The following is a 23,202-nucleotide window of genomic DNA, read 5'->3' as shown; positions in this document are numbered from 1 at the left end:
CTCGTGGTATAGTGGCTAGCATTGCTGCCTCTGGATCACGGGTCCTGGGTGCAATTCCCGGCCAGGTTCAGGATTTTCTCCACCCAAGGACTGGGTGTTTGTGTTGTCCTCATCATTTCATCACCATCATCATTCGCGACATTGGCTCCATTGTACTGTGAAAAACATTGGACTATGTAAAACATTGGACTGTGTAAAAATTGGGACTTTGTACAGGCACAGTTGAGTGCCCCACAAACCAATCATCATCGTCATCATCTGTGGTACATGAAAGCCTGAACTACCTTCATTCTTTCACTATGAATCTTACAGGTTATTTATTGCACTATGAACACAGTAACTGGCCTTGAAGTGGTTTACAAAATGTTACGGGCTGAACGTTGCCATGATGAGTAAAACTCTGGAAGCAATTTATCATTTGTTTTCTCTTCTTATATCAGAACTGTCCCATTAATTGAAATTGGAGTTGTTCTGTTATTTGACTGGTTATCATCCTCTATCTTCATTTCCTTAAGATCAGCTTTTAATTCTTGTCATCTATTTCACACTCTCTACCTGTCCTTACTACATTGGGTGGAGGTTGGTTGTGAATGCTTACTGAACTTTTGTACTTCTTTTTGGAATTAACTCACCAGAAAACTTGCATCTTTCAAATTGCCCATCTTTTTCATCTGACAATTTTGCCACTCCTACCTGTTTTAGTAACTCTACATAAGCTGATTTATGTCAAATGCTGAGGTGCATTGTGGTTCAGAATCCATGTTAAGCCATAGGTCCCACTGTAACAGACTGGGCAAATCAGTTCAAACATTGAAGGACCATCTCTGATAGAACCACAGTGGTGTTCAAACTGACCTTCAGGTTAATGGCAGCTTTACCCTTTTTTCTAATTTTTCAGAGTAAGTCACACTGTTTTTGTAAAGATATAGATTGTGACTATTAATTAATACTTGCTGCTTCATCATCTAAGTTAGGTCAACTATCTATCCTGTTCTGAAAGTCATTATTTAAATTAATTATTTGAGGAAGAAATTACATCGTAATTGTGTGCATTTCACTCATTTGACTTCAATCATCTCAAAATCACAAAAGGGCTTTTAACAGGTTTACTATTACTATTCCACGAATTGTGTGTTATATGCAATAAAGATAAGCATTTAAGTTAATGTGGTCATAATTATTGAAACAATAGCAATAGTGTGCTCTGTTGGGCGAAAATTGCAATTTGTTGTCATTGTCATCATCCTCCATCCAAAATGTGGCTTGCTGCAGCTGTCAGTACTATTCCCTACTGTGCAAGTTTCTTCACCATTGCATTGGTGTAGCAACCTGTATCCATTTAAACTTGCATACTGTATTGAAGCCTCCATCGCTCTATAGTCTTCTTCTTTGTCCGGCTACACTTTCTCCCATTATCAAGTAGGAGATTCCTTGATGCTTCAGAATGTATCCAATCTACAAATTGAGTGTTTTAGAAAACTGCTCAAAATATGAACTGGAAAGATGTTTATAGTACTCATGACATGAATGAAAAATATAACACATTCATGAACAATGTCAGTACCATGTTTGAAAACTGTTTTCCTCTAAAAGTTACTCAAATTAAACAGAAGTCTATAATAGAACCATGGATTACAAAAGGAATAAAGATTTCCTGCAAGTCAAAAAGGAAAATGTATCTGTCGACCAAGAATGGCTCCAATGCTGATGATTTAGCTAAATACAAGGAATGCTGTAAAATATTTAAAAAAGTAATTTGGACATCTAAACAAATGCACTACGAGAAGAAGATAGCAATGTCAGGGAACAAAATAAAAACAATATGGGATATAGTGAAAGAGGAGACTGATAGAACCAGAAAGGAACAGGAGCAAATAGCATTAAGAGTAGATGACACATTAGTTACCAATGGGCATAGTGTGGCAAATCTATTTAACAAGTACTTTATATCCGTTACTGATAGAATGACATTGTCAGGATCTGTAAATAATGCCCTTGAATATCTGAAACTAGCCTTTACAGATAGCTTCAGGTACATGAATATGTCACTCACTTCACCAAAAGAAATAACTTCCATAATAAAATCTTTCAAAACAAGGCATTCTAGTGGGTACGACAAAATGTCAACAGAGTTAATTAAGGCATGTTCTTGTGAGTTTAGTACAATTTTAAGTTACTTGTGTAACCAGTCAATTATAACTGGGGCATTTCTTGACTGTCTAAAATATACAGATGTTAAGCCTCTATTCAGGAAAGGGGTAAAGATATACCATCAAACTAAAGACCGATTTCACTTTTGCCAGCATTCTCAAAAATTTTAGAAAAAGTAATGTGCAGGCAGCTTCTCAACCATCTGACCACAAATAACATATAATCAAGAACACAGTTTGGATTTCTGAAGGGTTCTGGTATCGAGAAGGCTATTTACACCTACAGGGAAAATGTACTTAATTCATTAAATAACAAATTACAAGCAGCAGGTATTTTCTGTGATTTGTCAAAGGCACAAACCACGACATTCTTTTAAATAAATTAGAATTCTATGGTGTCATGGGCAGTGCTGCAAAATGGTTCAAGTCATACCTCGCTAACAGGAAACAAAGGGTGTCAGTGCAAGGAACTAGTGAATTAAGTCATCAGTCATCATCAGAATGGGAAGAAATTACATGTGATGTCCCACAAAGATCCATCTTAGGGCCATTGCTTTTTCTTGTGTACATTAATGATCTCTCATCAGTTACAATGCCAGAAGCAGAGTTCATTTTGTTTGCAGATGACACAAGTATAGCAATAAATAGTATGTTGAGTGTAGTTCTAGAAAGATCTGCTAATGGTATTTTCATGGATATTAATAAATGGTTTAAATCCAACTCACTGACATTAAACTTCGAAAAGACTCACTATATGCAATTCAGAACCTGTAAGAGGTTTCCACCCAGCATATGCATAAAGTATGAAGAAGAGCAGATAGAAGAGGTTGACAGTCTTTAAATTCCTGGGATTACAACTTGATAATAAATTCAGTTGGGAGGAGCACACCGCAGAACTGCAGAAATGCCTTAACAAATCGGTATTTGCAATTCAAGTGTTAGCAGACATAGGCAACATAAAAATGAAAAAGCTTGCATACTTTGCCTACTTTCATTCCATAATGTCATATGGTATAATATTTTCGGGTAACTCTTCAAGTCAAACAAAAGTTTTCAGAGTCCAAAAGCATGTAATACGTATTATTTGTGGAGTAAATTCGCAGACGTCCTGTAGAAACCTCTTCAAAGAACTGGGTATACTAACTACTGCCTCTCAGTTTATTTACTCCTTAATGAAATTTGTCCTAAATAATATATCTCTTTTTCCAACAAACAGCTCAGTTCATATTTACAATACCAGGAACAAAAATGACCCGCACAAGGACTTAAGAGCACTTACTTTAGTTAAAAAAGGGGTCCACTACTCAGGAACACTCGTCTTCAATAATTTTCCAGCAAACATAAAAAATTTACTTACAAATAAAGATCAGTTTAAAAGAAGCCTGAAAGACTTACTAGTGGGCAACTCCTTCTACTCCATTGATAAATTTTTTAATAGAAACAAATGATGTATTGTATATATTCATACTATTAGTATTGTTATTTCAGCTTTAAAAAAGAAAAAAAAGAAGAAAAATTGACATGTTCCACAAGCATCTCCTCAGCATGGATCTATGGAACAAAAAACCTAATCTAATCTAATCTTCTTTTAGTTAAGTTGTGCCATAAATTTTTTTCTGCTACCTCATCACCACCTCATTGGTGATTCACTCTATCCATCTAATCTTCAGCACTTTTCTATACTTCATTCTCTTCTTGTGTGAACTGTTTACTGTTCACATTTCACACCCTTACAGGGCTACACTATAGAAAAACACCTTCACAGAAGCTTTCCTAACACTTCAATTTATAATCAATGTTTTTGTTGCTGGCCAAATATGAAAACTTATGTACTACTTTTAATGCCTGGTTCCGTATTCTAATTGCGTCTGCATCATCTGATTTAATTCATCTACACTCCATTACCCTTGTTTTTACATTTGTCAATATTTGTCTCATAACATCTTTCCAGGACGCTATCTGTTCTGTTTCACGTGCTCTTCCAAATACTTAGCCATCCCAGAACTTTAACTCCTTTCCCAATTTCTTCTCAGTTTCCTTTGCCACTTGCTCATTGTATGAGTTCAATAACATCAGGGGTAGGCAACAAACTTGTTTAGCTCCCTTCTCAAATTCTGGTTCCCTTCCATGCACGTCAACTCTTACAACTGCAGTCTGGATTTTGTGCAAGTTGTAAATAACCTTTTGCTCTTTGTATTTTATACATGCTACCTTCAGAATTTCAAAGAGTGTAGTCCATTCAACATTGTCAAAAGGTTTCTCTATATCTAAAAATCTTATATATGTAGACTTATCTTTCTTTAACCCATCTTGTAAGATCAGTATTGCTTTGCACTTTCCACATTTTTCTGTAATTCAAAGTGATCTTCTATAAGGTTGGCTTCCACTGGTTTTTCTGTTCTTCTGCAAATGATTTGTGTCATCATTTCATGACTGTGACTTATTAAACTAATTCCAGCCTTGTTGTTGTTGTTGTTGTTGTGGTCTTCAGTCCTGAGACTGGTTTGATGCAGCTCTCCATGCTACTCTATCCTGTGCAAGCCTCTTCATCTCCCAGTACCTACTGCAACCTACATCCTTTTGAATCTGCTTAGTGTATTCATCTCTTGGTCTCCCTCTATGATTTTTACCCTCCACGCTGCCCTCCAATGCTAAATTGGTGATCCCTTGATGCCTCAGAACATGTCCTACCAACCGATCCCTTCTTCTGGTCAAGTTGTGCCACAAACTTCTCTTCTCCCCAATCCTATTCAATACTTCCTCATTAGTTATGTGATCTACCCATCTAATCTTCAGCATTCTTCTATAGCACCACATTTCGAAAGCTTCTATTCTCTTCTTGTCTAAACTAATTATCGTCCATGTTTCACTTCCATGCATGGCTACACTCCATACAAATACTTTCAGAAATGACTTCCTGACACTTAAATCTATACTCGATGTTAACAAATTTATCTTCTTCAGAAACGCTTTCCTTGCCATTGCCAGTCTACATTTTATATCCTCTCTACTTCGACCATCATCAGTTATTTTGCTCCCCAAATAGCAAAACTCCTTTACTACTTTAAGTGTCTCATTTCCTAGTCTAATTCCCTCAGCATCACCCAACTTAATTCGACTACATTCCATTATCCTCGTTTTGCTTTTGTTGATGTTAATCCTTTCAAGACACTGTCCATTCCATTCAACTGCTCTTCCAAGCCCTTTGCTGTCTCTGACAGAATTACAATGTCATCGGCGAACCTCAAAGTTTTTATTTCTTCTCCATTGATTTTAATACGTACTCCGAATTTTTACTTTTGTTTCCTTTACTGCTTGCTCAATATACAGATTGAATAACATCGGGGAGAGGCTACAACCCTGTCTCACTCCCTTCCCAACCACTGCTTCCCTTTCATGTCCCTCGACTCTTATAACTGCCATCTGGTTTCTGTACAAATTGTAAATAGCCTTTCGCTCCCTGTATTTTACCCCTGCCACCTTTAGAATTTGAAAGAGAGTATTCCAGTCAACATTGTCAAAAGCTTTCTCTAAGTCTACAAATGCTAGAAACGTACGTTTGCCTTTCCTTTATCTTTCTTCTAAGATAAGTCGTAAGGTCAGTATTGCCTCACGTGTTCCAGTGTTTCTACGGAATCCAAACTGATCTTCCCCGAGGTCGGCTTCTACTAGTTTTTCCATTTGTCTGTAAAGAATTTGTGTTAGTATTTTGCAGCTGTGGCTTATTAAAGTGATTGTTCGGTAATTTTCGCATCTGTCAACACCTGCTTTCTTTGGGATTGGAATTATTATATTCTTCTTGAAGTCTGAGGGTATTTCGCCTGTTTCATACATCTTGTGCACCAGATGGTAGAGTTTTGTCAGGACTGGCTCTCCCAAGGCCGTCAGTAGTTCCAATGGAATGTTGTCTACTCCTGGGGCCTTGTTTCGACTCGTGTCTTTCAGAGCTTTGTCAAACTCTTCACGCAGTATCGTATCTCCCATTTCATCTTCATCTACATCCTCTTCCATTTCCATAATATTGTCCTCAAGAACATCGCCCTTTTATAGACCCTCTATATACTCCTTCCACCTTTCTGCTTTCCCTTCTTTGCTTAGAACTGGGTTTCCATGTGAGCTCTTGATATTCATGCAAGTGGTTCTCTTATCTCCAAAGGTCTCTTTAATTTTCCTCTAGGCAGTATCTATCTTACCCCTAGTGAGATAAGCCTCTACATCCTTACATTTGTCCTCTAGCCATCCCTGCTTAGCCATTTTGCACTTCCTGTTGACCTCATTTTTGAGACGTTTGTATTCCTTTTTGCCTGCTTCATTTACTGCATTTTTATATTTTCTCCTTTCATCAATTAAATTAAATATTTCTTCTGTTACCCAAGGATTTCTACTAGTCCTCGTCTTTTTACCTACTTGACCCTCTGCTGCTTCACTACTTCATCCCTCAAAGCTACCCATTCTTCTTCTACTGTATTTCTTTCCCCCATTCCTGTCATTTGTTCCCTTATGCTCTCCCTGAAACTCTGTACAACCTCTGGTTCTTTCAGTTTATCCAGGTCCCATCTCCTTAAATTCCCACCTTTTTGCAGTTTCTTCAGTTTTAATCTACAGTTCATAACCAATAGATTGTGGTCAGAGTCCACATCTGCCCCTGGAAATGTCTTACAATGTAAAACCTGGTTCCTACATCTCTGTCTTATCATTATCTAATCTATATGATTCCAGCCTTAGGAATTGGAATTATTGGATTCTTGTGGTTTGCCTCTCTCATATGTCTTGCACACCAGGTGGTATAGTTTTGTGATGGCTCTCTCTCCTAATGATGTCAATAATTATAAGGGATTGTCATTCTCCAGTGGCCTTGTTTCCACTTAGACTTTTCAGTACTCTGCCAAATTCTTCCTATAGTTTCGTATTTCCGATCTCTGATTTATTTCACCTTCTTTTTAACTTCATTTCCTTTGTACATCTCCTTTCTAGATTCCTTCCACTTTTCAGTTGTCATTTTTTCCCTTTCCTTAGTAGTTTGGCTTGCTACTGGAGCTTCTGATATTCGCACAGCTTCTTCTCTTTCTTCTAAACATCCCTTAAACTTCCCTGTAGCCTCTGGTTATGCATGCTTCTACAGTCTTTAATGTGCCCTGCTTACAGATTTTACACTATCTGTCAGTCTCATTTTTTTAGATATTTGTTTCCCTTTTGCCTGCTTCATTTTCTGCAGTTTATTTCTTTTGGGGTTTGTTGCTTTATTTCACTGATGCCTCATCTACCTTTTTGCTTCATTTCTCAAAGTTATTCATTCATCTACTGTTTTATTTATTTCTCCAGTTTCCAACAGTTGCAGCAAAATGCTCCCTGTGAAACAACTTATGGATCTTTCATTTTCTTCTGATTCCATCGTCTCATTTTCCTACTGTTTTATAGGTCCTTCAGCGCTAATCTACAGCCCATAATGAATAAATTTTACTCATAGTATCTGCTGCTGGAAATATTATGCAGTTTAAAATCTGGTCACTATATGAAACTTGCATTTATTACATGTTAAATTTTTCCCTGTTATATATTTATATGCATTACTGTGCTGCTGCCTGTGAGAGTATTCCTTTCTTTATTTGGTGGCTTTATTATTTGAAATTATTCTGTCTTGTTTATGTGGACTCAGTGAGAGCGAATGGTCCGTATGTAAAAATATTGCATGAGATTTCACAAGGATCTCTATCAGTGTGTACACATCTTTGGAGTTCTAGGCAGGATTGGAAAGTGGTGTGGGCTTGTAATTGTTACATAGTGCTCAGGTTTAGAAAAAGGCCTGGGGGACCTTGTACAAATGATTGAAAATCTTGTGCAGAATGTTCATTCATTGATGAAACTGTAATAATTTTGTCCGGCTATAAATGAAAGTAAAAAGTAAATTTTTAGTTAAATGAATTAGGACGAAATGTGAAGCTAAAACAGACACTTAGAATAACAGATATGTTCTGCTGAGAAGTAAGAAAATGATTTTAGTTAAAGCGGGGAAACCAGTTACTAGATTTACTAGGTATGGTAGGTACATTGAGAAAATGCGTGTAGTAACACTGTCAAAGTATATTATGATGCAGGAATAGATTATTAGAAGATTTAAGTACTCTGTTTTTCTGCCATATAATTGCAAAAGATGAGTTATTAATTGCACACAGGACAAAAGTGAACAGATTGTGAACTAAGTCTGCCCTTTTAAGCAATGCAGTGTAAAATGGCAGGAGAACAGAAAGGAGAAACCGGCGATACAACTGTAGGGCATATAATAATTGTGTGTTACTTATGGTTGTTCAAAACAGAGATCCGGTAGACAAATACGTAAAGACGTAGTGTAGGTTAACTGAACAGTTTAGAGACATTGACGTGTTGAACCACAATATTTGGAAGCAGCAGCAGTCGAATAATGAGGCCGATGACCATCAGAGCTTGCACACCAGCAGTCAGCACTTCGACAGATCAGTGGTCTAGTAGATGGGCAATGCTTCTAAGGAGAGCAATGTCCAGTGCAGTTCGCACATCAGCAGCCAGTGCTGCAGGACTTGTCATCATACTGAACACACATACATGACATATCTGGCCATGCGGAGGAGGATGACAGGGCAGTGACCGACCATGCCAGCATAGATGTAAAACAAGGAAAGCTAGCGCAGGTGTCGACATTGGTCACATTTCTGCCCAACATGGAAAGCATAGATGAATTACCAAAGAGTCAGTCACTGCTCTATAAACTTCGCGACATTGGCGGAAACACTGAATAAATATCTCCAAAAAACAGGCATGAGGGCGCTCTTTTAAGGGGAGAAAGAAGAGACAAAGAAACATCACCTGGACTGATGGTTAGTCAGCAGATGTCATACTTTGCTGCCCTGGCTTAGCCACTATGCTCCTCGACAGAAGATGATGTCAGTAATGTGCCAATAGGTCAACGCAGTAAATGCCATCCCAGATATTACCAGAATGAAGTTGTTGTGGTACTTACCCTGGTGGATGGTGAGTTTGAAGGGACTGTGGCCTCACCAAACCTAGAGTTTGATGAACTTCATCAGAAGAAACCAAACCTGTGGGTCGCTGGTTCAACTCCGGGATGAAGCCCTCTGCGCCACACCGTAGCCACTTGTTAATAACACAATGAGATAATTCATAAGGAGAAGACCATGTCGGCGTCACAGTGTCAGTGAATGACTGGTAGTGGAACCACTAATGTTTCACTCGCACTTCATCCACTGAGCCAAGGAAAGAACCCATTTCACCACCCACAAAGTGTCACTTTCCATCCGCCATCCCAGACACTATAATGTCCTTTGGTGTAGCTCAATATCTAGTGTCACAAAACCCTGATCAACTACACAACTGTTAGGGACTGATGACCTTAACAGTTAAGTCCCATAAGATTTCACACACATTTGAACATTTTTGAACTACCAACTGTAAATGAAATATTACAAAGGAAAATGCAAGAGGAGAGGGGATGTGAATGTGAAACATAGCAACAACAAACAGTGTGTTAAAGAGAAGACAGCAGGAGAAGTGTAAGATAATATTTATATTTATGGTATTAGGATCATGCTGAAAGTTCATATTATCACGCTGCAAGGAGCACTGAGACCGCTTCCCCCTCCTCTCTCTCTCTCTCTCTCTCTGTGTGTGTGTGTGTGTGTGTGTGTGTGTGTGTGTGTGTCGGGGGGGAGGGGGGGGGGGGCATGTGCGCACTTGTGCGAGTGCACATGTGTGTGTCTGTTCATCCATCCATATTGTTACATTATATTATAATTTTTGTTCCCCTTTCAGCAAATGGCTGCAGAAAATCCATTTTTATGAGAAAAATAGAGAATATAAATGCTTTCACACTGTGCTACAGTCTATAAGTATTGGAAACCTTGAGCTTTCAATTGTGTTGTGATCTACCATTGACTCTTTGTTCTTATTTTTTCAGGTTTATAAGTGCATCCAGAAAGATTGTCTTCAGACATTTTCAGACCTTGAATCTTTTTTGACACATACAAACAATGCACATGTTACTGGACTACAGTATCGCTGCCATGTATGTAATAAGAAGTTTGACAACTTGGAGTCATTAGGACTACACCAGTATTCCCATGGAACTCATGCAAAAAGTAGCAACAAATCTCTAACAAGGTAAAACAGGTGAATGCTTTATAGATATTTAAGAGTTGTCACATGAATTTTTGAAGAGGGAACAATATTTATTTCAGAGTTTTTTTAATTGGTCGAATGAGAGGGCTATAATGCTAGGCATAGGTCCAAAGGTTGTTTATTTACAGTGTATCCCAAAATAATGCTTTAACATAAAGCAGATAAAAACGAAAAGTTTTTGACGTCATATCTGCTAAGGTAGTATATGTTCAGAATGGCCACCTTCCAGTGCAATAAGTTGTCAGCAATAACTAAGAACAGACAGGGTGTCTACGGCCTGGGACAACCGGTAGATCCGGGAAAAACCCGGGAATTTTTTCATGTGGGAGAAAACAAGGAAAATCCCGGGAATTTTATTGAATTCTGGGAATTTTTCATTGTTTTTGTTCTCAGTGAAATATTTGTAATTTAGATTGGTAAGAACCAATACTCTAACAAGGGATATTACTGTATCCTGCTACTGCAGCATAATACTGCAGCAATAAAACATGAGCGAGAGAAAAAAACTAAAATAAAAGTTAAATTGCAAAGGAAATATGTCATGTACAGCAACAAAACACAGTGCTCATACAAACATCTGCCAAATGTGTCAAAGGCTTTAGGGAGACTATGCAATGCTTCGTAACAACAAATTGCCTCCGATGAACATGGCGTCACAACTGTTAACATTACATTTGTTTTAGCAGTTACGAGTGGGACCATGCGCATGCGCAGTTGAGTAGTATCTTCTTCTGGTTCTGGCTACAGAAACGTGGCTGTTGGCTGTGTAAGCAGTCGCAGCTAGGTGCTACCGGGAAAAATTTTACTGGCGTGCCCAAGCTGTGAGATTCATGCATGCGCAGCAGCCCTGGATCTAGGAGTGGAGGGGGCAAATTCATATTCTTGAGGAAAAAACCTTGTTTCAAAAAGCGCCTAGCATCCAGCGCCCTCCGCCACACACCGTTGGGTGGCTTGCGGAGTATCAATGTAGATGTAGACGTTGGTCTATCGATTATTCATATGACTTTGAAATGTGTCCCTGTCGGTTTTTGAACATTATTGAACACATTCTAAGTTGATTTCTGAATGAATCATAAGTTGATTTGTGAATGCGTGCATAGTGTGTGTGATGTCTCTGCCAGTGGAATCCTTGTCACATCTAGAAATAATCTTTCCTGCAGACAAAAAGGGCTATACAAGCTGAGCAGTGTGTAGCCGAATGAAAGAAAGCCAACCACTGTCTGATTATGTGGTTGATTGGGTTTGCAAATGATGAGCGTTGCTATGATTACCAGTGAAATCCACAGATTCAAATAACCAGAGTGCGAATAAATGACTTACAGGAATAACAGGTAAAAAAGATTAAATATTATCTTCTCGGTGTATCCAGGAAAATGAAATTTTGACAGAAAATTTTTGGCCAGATCGCTATACTAACAAGGGCCAGTTGTACAGTCTCCAGTTAGCTGCCGCTTTAAGGTCTATTCTGGAAGTAGCACAGAAAGCACGTTGTACGAACACGTAACAATGCCTAGCCGGAGAATAATCGTGGGATAACTAAACTGGTGATTCTGGCAGAGTTTATGAAGTTAACCGGCAAATAAGCTTTGACATTGGCAAGAATAGATACAAAATTGGTGATGACAACACTGTTTGTTAGAACGAGGAAGGAGAAGAAATGGTGACATCACTTGAACTATGGAAGAATATGACAATTCCAAATTTATATAAAAATATCGCACTACTTCTTTTCGATCTCATGCCTGAGAAACTGGAGCATATGAATGAAGTATAAAACTATTTCCTAATGTGAAGCTTTTTCCTTGTAGTAGGGCTAATAGGCATATGATATAGGTACGTTGTGAATTATTTCTGCCGTGTTATAAAAATGACCATTTCTGCAAAAACAGTCTCCTTTATTTGGCGTGTGTTACAATTGCTGCAGTATTAGAGAGGCCTATTTTGTTTTATCTGGCAGACAGTGACAAAATACAGGTAATCAGGTCGAGAAACCACACCAGTCTTGAGCCTATTTGTATTAACAGCTTTTTCAGTATTAGACAGCGACATTTCGATTTTTCATGTAAGAAAATATTTGACACGCTTTAATGAGGTAACAGATTCTTTCGCAAAAAGGAAAGCACGCCATGTAAAGCTTAGCAAGATTAGAGAGAAAAAAAATTCTAGGAGCTAAGGATAGAAGAAATGTGTACTGTCTTGCTTTTCTCTTGTCTTTACTGGTTTTATGTATCCTATACTTAAGTTTATGTCACACAAAGCAGCAAATTGTTAGCTAATAGGGAATAAAGAGTGAACATTTTCTGAAAAGTTTTTTTTTTTTTTTTTTAAATGAGAGCCAGGATGTCAAACCGGCCGACTGAAGCAGGAGAGGCACCATAGGACACTTTAATTTCCACTGTCCTGAATGTAGTTTGATGGCAACCAGTACAAAATATACACGTTTCAATCCCACTGACCGAAATACAGTGACGTGCAATCGAAGAATGCTGCGTGAAAAGGTGTGGGACTGCACTTTGGCACACTTAAGATCAAATAACATGTCTTACAATTCCTCAGACCTGTATGTTTTATGTATCAGACATCTTCAGAAAGATGTGCACTACAAAATGAACATATTTTTGAAACAAACATTAAATAACAAAGTACTGGTACCCAAGGAAGTTTACATCCCGAAAACCACATTGAAAAGCTTAAAATCAGGCTGAGGCCTACTTCACTGGGAATCTGGGACTCATTTAAAAATCAGCTCTTTGATGATGAGCCATTTAGAAGAATTTACAGCCCAGAAAATCACGCAATTATGTCGTTATTAAAAAATTTACTAGCAAATTTGTGTGATATATCTTAAAATGTAATACGTGCATAAAAGACCAACATTATATGTGAAATCGTAGTTTCTCTCGCAGTGTATTGGCCTTAGAAACCAATATTATATGTGAAAGCTTTGTTTTTCTTGTAGCAGTATTATATATATTAATTTGAACCATTAAATTTTCCTGTTCTTGTGTTCACACTACTTAACAGTGATGTTGCTGTGGGATGACTACACCACGTGTCCGAAGCTCTGAATATCCGCTGTCATCGGCTGGCGAGATCATGTAACATGAGCTATGACTGGCTTGCAAATACGCATCGCAATCTCTCGATTTTGATGCTTCGGAAAGTAACATGCGGTGTTTGGTGGAATTCGAATTGACACTTTCATAATACGAAAATATGCAGCGTACGTGTTACTGTACATCAAACATCTTTGCAAAAGGTATTTTTTCCCCCCGAGTTTCATTTTCTAAAGCGCCGGTAATTCTATGCCCGTGTATAAAACCATAACCATTCAAAGGATTGATAAGTTATACAGTGCCGAGAGAATATATACTGTCAATTAACAGGGAAAAACTATGTTTCCACCGGGGAGACAGTGTATTTTTAACCAGGAGAAATCCGGGAATTTTTTTTCTTTGTCCATGTACACACCCTGACAAAGTGGTATGCCAATTGTATTGTTTCTGATGAAACAGCATGCAAGCTTGCTCAGTTTGCTTTCATAGGCCGTCCAGTTTTGTGGTTTTACAGCGTGTGCCGTGTTCTTGACAGAGTCCCAAAGATAGAAGTCTAAAGGTGTTAAATGTGGTGATCAATGTGGATATTCCACAGCACTTCCTCTTCATCCATCAATCTTGGAGGGAATGTACAACTGAGAAATTCGCACACATCAAGTCAACTGCACAGCATTTGTAGGTGAGAGTCACCTGTTACAGTCTGTTCAAAGAAGTATGGCCCGATTGACCCTTCAGATGACTGAGCATGCCAGACTAAGACTCCTATGAGATTAACATACTTTTCCACAAAATTCGGTGAGCATTGATTTTGCTCAGTGTATTCTCATGAAAGCATTGATTTACACATCTTTTTTTGTTATTATATGCACGTGAATTGCCATATCAACACTTTCCATTGTCTGTTGCACTACAGCCCATCTTCACATCATTCACTGTTCCACCTAATTCAAACTTGCCTCAGATTCTTGCAATTGTTAAGCTCAAATGTTCCAAGTTCAACTCTCCAGTGTGGTCAAATCTCACTCACATTCTATTTGTGGTTGACAACACTGAAGCACCTACTTTCATTCTTTGATAAGTTATTTACTGCTTTCTGAATTATCACACACAAAGCAATTATTTCTATCTGCTTTACTTAAAAAGAGATTAAATTGGAAAATGTGTATACATTATTTTGTAACGTCCTGTACTGTTTTCTGATTACATAGAAACCAGTCTGAAAAGTGCTGGATGTTAACACTTAATAACAAGTACGCATTTTGATTTGATCCACCATTCTTGTATTTAGTTCATTGATCAGCACGGATTGTTAAAGAAAATCAAACCTCTGTCTTGTAATATTTAAATGAATGCTTTTCAGTAAGACACAATGTAAAACTTGCGAAGAAGTCAATGCTACTATCTGACAATGGGTTCAGTCCCGAAACTAGTAATGGTACAATAAAATCATTAAAAAAAAAAAAAATCTTTTGGCTGGTTGCAGTATTTCCTACAATGCAATGAGGTATCTTTTTGATGCTTTCTTGCATCTTCAGGCCTCTTCAACTTTTTATGTGCCTCTCCAGTGCTGCATATTCAACGACTTGTCCTCAGACCAGACCTTAGTCATTATTTTGAACTAAGTCTCATTGAAGGGCATGTCTACATATGAAAATATGAAATATGACTTAGCTGGTTAATTTTATGTTGGTTGCATTGTCTTCTTTAGAGACATAATAATGTCCACAGATTTACTTCTAATATGGAGAAAATTAACTGATGCAAGTATTGTGAAAATTGGGTAATTATTCAAATATTAAATCAAGTAGTATTGTGAAAATTGGGTAATTATTCAAATATTAAATCAAGTAAAGTATATGAACTGTTAAATATTTCTGTTATGCAATATTTCACATATTATGATGGCACAATGTGAACAAAAAACAAAAATGCATAGAATCTGCTTTCAGCAGCCTCATAAAACGACTTGGCTTCCCGTTACAAAAGCCAACAGCCTTGCCGCAGTGGTAACACTGGTCCCCATCAGATCACCGAAGTTAAGCGCTATCGGGCTGGGCTAACACTTGGATGGGTGACCATCCGGTCTGCCGATGCTGTAGGCAAGCGGGGTGCACTCAGCCCTTATGAAGCAAACTGAGGAGCTACTTGATTGAGAAGTAGAGGTTCCAGTCTCGTAGACTGACATATGGCCGGGAGAGCCGTGTGCTGACCACATGCCCTTCCATATCCACATCCAGTGACGCCTATGAGCTGAGGATGACACGGTGGCCGGTCAGTACCGTTGGACCTTCATGGCCTGTTCAGGAGGAGTTTAGTTCTAGTTTTTTAGTTTTCCCTTTACAAAATCTTCCTGCCAAGTGTCTAAACAGTGAGGGAGAACAGGGATGCTGTACAAAGTAATGACTTTATATCTTTGTCAGAGACAACCGTGCAGACAATCGCTGGTATATATACAATAAAATTAATAAAACTGAATCCCCAAAAATTTTTTGTTAAAACCTCACCATTATTTTTGAAAATGTGAAATATAAATAGGCCTATATAGATGAGACATAATTAATTTTTATAGGCACAGTTTTTATATCAAATTTTCTCTGCATAAATATAGCACGATACATACTGACATTCTAGAATTTCTACTATACCATTGGCTTCATTACATTACAACTTGCATAATTTCCTTTCCTGATTCTTAAACCAAGTATTAACAATGATTAGATTAATGCTCTTTACAGAATTTTACCTGGTGGCTTCCTTTTTCAATCCTTTCCCCCAGTCCCTGCTTACCCAATGTTCTTCCTGTCTTTTATGAGGCACTATCAAAAAATATGGTGAATGAGTATTTTTAGCAGCAATTGCTGATGCTAAAACCATTCAAAGCAAATTGGCTGATATCCTGATCCATTGAGACGGGCAACATAACGTTAACACATTATAACTTTTCAGCCAGTTTTCATAGGAAGGTGTATTTACAATGTCTTTCATCAGGGTGAATATGTGGACAAGGAAAAAAAAAATCACAGATTTCCCTGTTAAAAATACACTTTCTCCCAGGTGAAAATACACTTTTTCTGTGTTCCTCGCATCTGTAAAACTTGTCGATCCTTTAAATGGTTATGGTCTTATACATGGCATAGAATTTCCTGACCCTTTAGAAAAGAAAACTCAGTGGAGAAAACACGTTTTGGAAAGATCTTTGGCATGGAGCAACATGTACGCTGCATATTTTCGTATCACTAAAATATAAATTCGAATTTAATCAAACACCGCATGTTACTTTCTGAAAAATTGAAATTGAGATGCGTTGCACTTTTGTAAGCCAGCCATAGCTCGTGTCACGTGATCTTGCCAGCCGATGACAGCAGATATTCTGAGCATAGGACAGGCGATGTAGTCAGCCAATGGCAACATCACTGTTAAGTAGTGCGAACACACAAATAGGAAAAGTTAATGGTTTAAATTAATATTCATAGTGTTGTTATAAGAAAAGCTAAGCCTTTCACTTATAATATTGGTCTCGAAGATTATTAAGCTGAAACAAAAGCTTAGCTTTCACATATAATGTTGATCATTTTTGCACTTGTTACACTTCAACACATCACACAAATGTGCCAGTAAAAAGTTTAATGACAACATAAATATCCGATCTTCTAGGCTCGAAATTCTTCTAACTGGCTCGTCCGTAAAGGGTTGATTTTTAAATGAGAGTCAAAAGCTCTGTGATTTAAGAAATTCATTGTACATTCTTGCACATAGTTCATCTTGCTAAAAAGAAGTTTAATTTGAAAGTAATGCTTTTCAAACCACCATTCACAATATTTCCCCACAGTCTGTTAGAAATAGGTCATTTCAACAGTCGCCAGAGAGCGCCAGATAACAGGCGTCACTGTGCTTCCGCAGCTATGATGTCTAGGAAGCCTGTATGTTCGTACGTGTAAAACATTAAAAGATCTTACATTTCGTCATAAAAGAAACAAGACATCTGAGGATATTCCGAGAGCATTGGAATTTGATAAACCATACTAGAACGCATAAATAGGCGTAAAGTGCATGTTTGTATGCCTGGATTCCAAATGAAGTAGGTCTCAACCTGATATTATGCTTTTCAGTGTGGTTTTCGGGATGTAAATTTTCTTGGACTACTTGTACTGTATTATTTCATGTTTGATTCTTTATTATGGCATAATACCACACGTGCTAGAAGATGAAAATAGCGCTTGAAATACAGAGAATAGTTGAAAGTAGCCAATAGTGTGTAATTAAATACTTTTCTTCAGATAAATTGACTGCCTCAGCAGAAAAGATTAATAAAAGCCAAATTTATTTAGGAAGCCGACAAAAATAACTTCATTGTTTTGCAAGGCGATTAATGCTTGACTGTCGGAAAGGTGGAAATAAAATAAAATCATTCATATGCTCCAGTTTCTCAAGAATGAGATCGAAAAGAAGTAGCATGAAATTTTTATATAAATTTGGAATTGACATATTCTTTCATAATGTCCCCATTTTTTTCTCCTTCCTTTTTCTAACAAACAATCTTGTCATCAGTTATTTTGTAACTATTCACGCCAGTATCAAAACTTATTCTCCAGCTAAATTCACGAACTCTGTCACAATCAATGGTTTAGTTATCCCGTGTTTATTCTTCGGTTAGGTGTTGTTATGAGTTCTTACAATGCATTTTTTGCACTACTCCCAGAATTTACTAGTGTAGCGATCCGGTCAAAAATTTTCTGTCAAAATTTTATTTTGTTGTCTATATCGAGATGAAAATAGGTAATCTTTCTTACCTGTTATTCCTGTGAGTAATTTATTTCCACTTGGGTAGTCTGAATCTATGGATTCCGTTGGTAATTATAACAAAGCTGATCATTCTCAAACCCAGTCAACCACATACACAAACAGCGATTGGCATTCACCTGTTCAGCTTTATTCCATTCAGTCCGTACAGCCCCCTCCCCTTTTGTCTGCATGAAAGTTTATTTTTAGATACAACGGGGATTCCCTTGGTAGAGACACCATGTACACTATGCACACATTCAAAAATTAACTGATGATTCATTCAGAAATCAACTTAGAATGCATTCAAAAATGTTCAAAAAGCAACAAGGATGCAATTCAAAATCATATGAATAATCGATAGACCAACATGCACTGGATGCTAGATGCTTTGTGAAACAAGGTTTTTTTCTTCAAAAATATGAATTTGGCACAGCACGGTTGAATGTCCTTCCTAAATAAGCCTTCCAGAAATGCTTCCAGTCAGGGATTCAACATTGGGATAGGTGCATTGCTGCCCAAGGACAGTACTTTGAAGGAGATTAATTCAAAATTCATATAAGCTTATTACTTTGTTTCTAATAAAGTTACTCACCATATTTCTTGATCACACAAAATTTGTGGTAGCCTAGCTTTTGAGTGACAAATTCAAACAACAAAGTCCGTGAAACTTGTGGAAAAGAAAGTGAAAGCTCCGTTATTGTGAAGCGACGGTTTTCACTAATCGTTTCATCAACTTTAGCAACAAGATTGTGAGTCACAATGCTCAAGCATCCACTCTTCTCTTTATTATGAATGTTGGTTTGGCCATTTTTAAACCGAATGCACCATACCCGTACGGAACACTCACCCATTACATTGTTTTCATACACTTTGCACAGTTCATGATAAATTTGTATAGGTTTTAGGTTTATTGCCAACAAAAACTTTATCACAGACTGCACCTCACAACTGGCAGGATTTTTGATTGCAGTGCACATTTCAGATTCGAATATTGAAATAACCAGATCCGCAGAGATGTTCCTGCTGTCACAGATGGATGCCGACTAAGCTTCCAAGCATGCACATACCAAAATATATGCGATTGTCGTGCACCTAGCGGCGTCAGACAGAAATGTTCCCTACTTTCTGAATAGCCCTTGTATTTGCTCTTAAGCACGTAAGCAAAAAAATTTTTAGGAAAGACTTGAAGTTGTGCATAAAGTTTGTTGGAAAGGCACTAAGTGCTGCCATTGAGAAATACTGGATGAATGTAAATAGGGTAATTTGCAGCCTACTTTAAGCAACAACTAGATTTTCACACTTCTCAGTTTTTATGACATTGTATCTCCTGAATTATCTATCACACAATGATATAATTTTGCATTTTAATGCAATGATATATGTAGATACTGTATGCAAATAGAGTCAGTAGAAAAGAAAATAAATTGAATCTTTATGTCTTATGCTAAAGTTCTACTGCATGAACAGCGAAAATGTAGTAAGCAACAAACTTCTTTCCTTTCCTCATTTTGTGAGTGGTGTCAGTGAGGAAAAGTTGCACAAAGGTTTGAAATTGTGTGTGAAGTTTGTTGGAAATCACTAAGAGCTCTCATTCACAAATACTGGAGTGAATAAAATCAACGTATTTGTGAGCCATCAGTTACACTGGCTCACGATACACATTCAGTTTCTAACTGTAATACATGTCTTATTTTGTAAAAATTTTTAACATAAGACTATATAGGTTGACACAAAATGATGGGAAAGTTTTGGAACAGAGATTAATGGATGAGCACAATTACTTTACACACATTTATTTATTTCGGTGTATAGTACAGAGTACACCATTATTGAATATGTCACAATTATTATTATTTCGTATTATCACATCCAATAGATGACCCCCACCCCCCTTCTTCAGTGCACGCATTCCTGCAGCCTAATAGGAACATCATGTGTACCCCAACTCAACATTTCAATAGGAATCCTGCTGATTTCCGCTCGTATTCTTCCTTTAAGTTCTTTGGTGGTAGCAGCTAGAGTATTGTGAACCAAGCTGTTAAGGTGGTAAGGTGGCCCCAATAAAAAAATCACACGCTGTCAGGTCAGGCATTCGTAGGGGCTCTGCAGTGTCACTGTGCCTTGAAATGATACTGTTGCCAAACAATTGTTGTACAGCTCCCATCGATATCTGTGCTGAACATGCTGTTGCTCCATCGTATTGAAGTCAGCTGTTGGCAGAAAAATGGGGCAGTTCAAGTGCAACAAAACTTTTCATTGTGGCAACATATTGGACAGATGAAATAGTGGTTAGGCACCCACCATCATATTCAAAAAAGTAGGAGCCTATAATGTCACTCAATGACATGGCACACCATACAGTAACTTTGCTGCTGTGCAATGGATGCTCGTATAGCTGTTGTGGATTTTGCTTAGACCAGTAGCAAAAGTTCTGTCTATTGACAAAGCCACAAAGGTGGAAGTGGGCTTCATTCGACACACACAGGTTGTTAATGAATTGTTGTCATTATGCACTTTGGCCAACGTGCGTTCAACATATTGTCTACGCATCAGAAGAGCGTTAGGTTGAAGTTTCTGGACTATCTGAAGCTTGTATGGATGGAACTTTATGTCAACATTTAGAAGTGGTTGAATATTTAACTGTTGCTGCTGTAGAAACTGTGTGATGTCAAACAGAGCATTGGGGCTTCTTACAAAAGCAGTTCACACAGCCTCGATATTCGGGTTTTGCCGCAGATTGTTTCTTCAGTCCAGAAATCGTTGCTTCAAAATTGTGGACCCAGGTGTTGATTGAATATGCTGATGGAGCACGACCATGCCATCCTATGTTGAAGTGACACCACACATCTCGATGCATGCCTTTCACACTTCCATTCTTGTAAAAGGCATTTACTGCAAAGGCTTGCTGCAAACCATTCCATTTCTTCATGTTTACTGTTTACTAAATGGCAAGACAGTGCGAGCAGTATTCTGCATTGCAGCATTGGCACAACACATTCCAAAATTTCCCATTCTTTTGAGTCACCCTGTAACTGTTAATGAGTGGATTATGATAGAATTTTAAATTTGATCAGTAATTATGTGAAATACTGAAAATCAAATTTTTGTTGCCCATGGAAGCTGGTAGATTACAGTAACTGGTCCCGGGTTCCAGGATAGTCATTTATTAATATAGATTAGCAGTAAAAATTAACAAAATGAAAAGTTTTTAGACAAAACCAGTTTGATACTGTAATGTTGAGTTGGAACTTACAACCGTAGTTTACCTACATATTGATTTTGAGACGTTATAAACGACTGAATTTTGAAGTTTGTTATAAATTAAGTGTATTGCCTACTTAAGCAAGTTAATAAAATATCTGGAAATGATGATATTTGGGAAAATTGAAAAAAATAAATCCAGTAGAATATCTGTTCTAGTTAAAGCCAATAAATCTGTAAGTAATTTAATTTTTGAGACAGCTGCAGATGACAGAAAAAGGCAGAAATACCAGGGGAAATTTTCTGGCTTTTCTTTTCAATCAAAAGCTGTTGCACATGAAGGAAAGAAGTCATTTATCGAAGACTTCTATTTGAAAGCAGAACTGGGAGCAGTGTGCAGTGTATTGTGCATAGACATAGGGATGAAAGGTGAAATGACAAAATTGTTGTTATTTATCAATCATAGGAAATCTTGTGTTCAAAATGACCAACAATGTAGAATATGAAGGGAATGATGATAGTGTTGAAATGGCATTGACAATGAAAAGGTTGCTGGATGATTGACTGACAAATATTCACCATTTTGTGATGCTAAGGGCACTCTTAATTCAGTTCGTCGCAGTGAATATTTTTTTATGGTTTGACACCAGTTGCAAATTCTTGTTTTTGCACTTGAATGCTGGACTAAGCTTTTTATTCAGGCAATAAGGGCCTTGCATCATGGGATTGACTGAAAAAAGATTTGCAAGAAGAATTGGATGTAAAGACAAGTGCTGCAGAAATTGACAACCTGCTTTCTCAAAAAAGAAAGATTCTCGGAGTATTTTCTAATGATGAAATAGATTGCTAGCTGTGTGATATTGATGACAGCTCAATGTTCCAGTATGTGTGCTTAATTCAAATTGCATTGATTGGTAGATTTCTTCTTCTTCTTCTTCTTCTTCTTCTTCTTCTTCTTCTTTTGCTGCTGGTGCTGCTGAAAGCTGATTTGTCAACTGAAAAAGATTTTTAAGTGGGCTTCTAAATTAACTGCAATCAGCATTGTGGGGGGAGATTATCACATTTACGTGTTTGTTAAAAAATGTTACTCACGATTATGATCAGCTTACCATTAATGTAAAAGATTCATTCGGTACACCAGTAAACTTATATACAAGTGGCAGTAAAGTTTTGTCTACCACAGTGGCAGTGCCACGCAATGGGCACAAATTCACTTGAAATATTCAAATAACTTGCAGGAATGCAGCCAGGTGACATCGTCGACAGCTGCCAATATTTCAACAGCAGCACACCTTGCCATTTTCAGAGCAAAACTGCAACAAGTAAGCACTGTGCAAGCAAGTTTAAAACCTCACCTTTCACAGAACTCCATAAAGATCACACACACACACACACACAGTCACACACACACTCTCTCTCTCTCTCTCTCTCTCTCTCTCTCTCTCTCTCTCTCTCTCTCTCTCTATAAACACAAGCACCGTCGCAAACCCAAAATGACTGACATTAGAAGTTATTGTAGTGAAATTAATAATCAACAGGTGAGGTATTGTAAACTCTGTCTCTCTGTTTTTGACAAGTGAGAGAGCAGTTTTCCAAGCAAAATTTTTGTTTAAAAAACTGCAATCACTATTTATAAGGTTACTTGCAAATGCTTCATTAATGACACTAACCCAGTAGCGGAAGAGCTATAATATTACTGATATTTAAAGAGACAGTATTATAAAAAATTTTAATTATGTCTGCCGGTTTCAGAGATTTTGAAATGGTAGATTAGAGTGTAGAAAATTTTTATTTCTTTGATAATGAAATGGCATTCTGCCATCTAGCATCAGATTCCCACCAGA

At 37.5% G+C, this 23,202-nt stretch overlaps 1 protein-coding gene across 1 annotated transcript in view; it reads left to right on the top strand.

The window, feature by feature from the left end:
* Positions 1-23,202, top strand: part of LOC126483951 (zinc finger protein Xfin-like) — a 345,327-nt gene that overhangs the window by 259,055 nt on the left and 63,070 nt on the right. Inside the window, exon 12 of the mRNA XM_050107239.1 lies at positions 10,099-10,301. Within this exon, the coding sequence (XP_049963196.1) occupies positions 10,099-10,301 (203 nt within the window). The remainder of the gene's footprint in view (positions 1-10,098; positions 10,302-23,202) is intronic.

The sequence above is a fragment of the Schistocerca serialis genome, chromosome 6 (genome assembly GCF_023864345.2).
Source record: "Schistocerca serialis cubense isolate TAMUIC-IGC-003099 chromosome 6, iqSchSeri2.2, whole genome shotgun sequence".
NCBI lineage: Eukaryota > Metazoa > Arthropoda > Insecta > Orthoptera > Acrididae > Schistocerca > Schistocerca serialis.
This window is presented reverse-complemented; position numbering and strand designations above follow the sequence as displayed.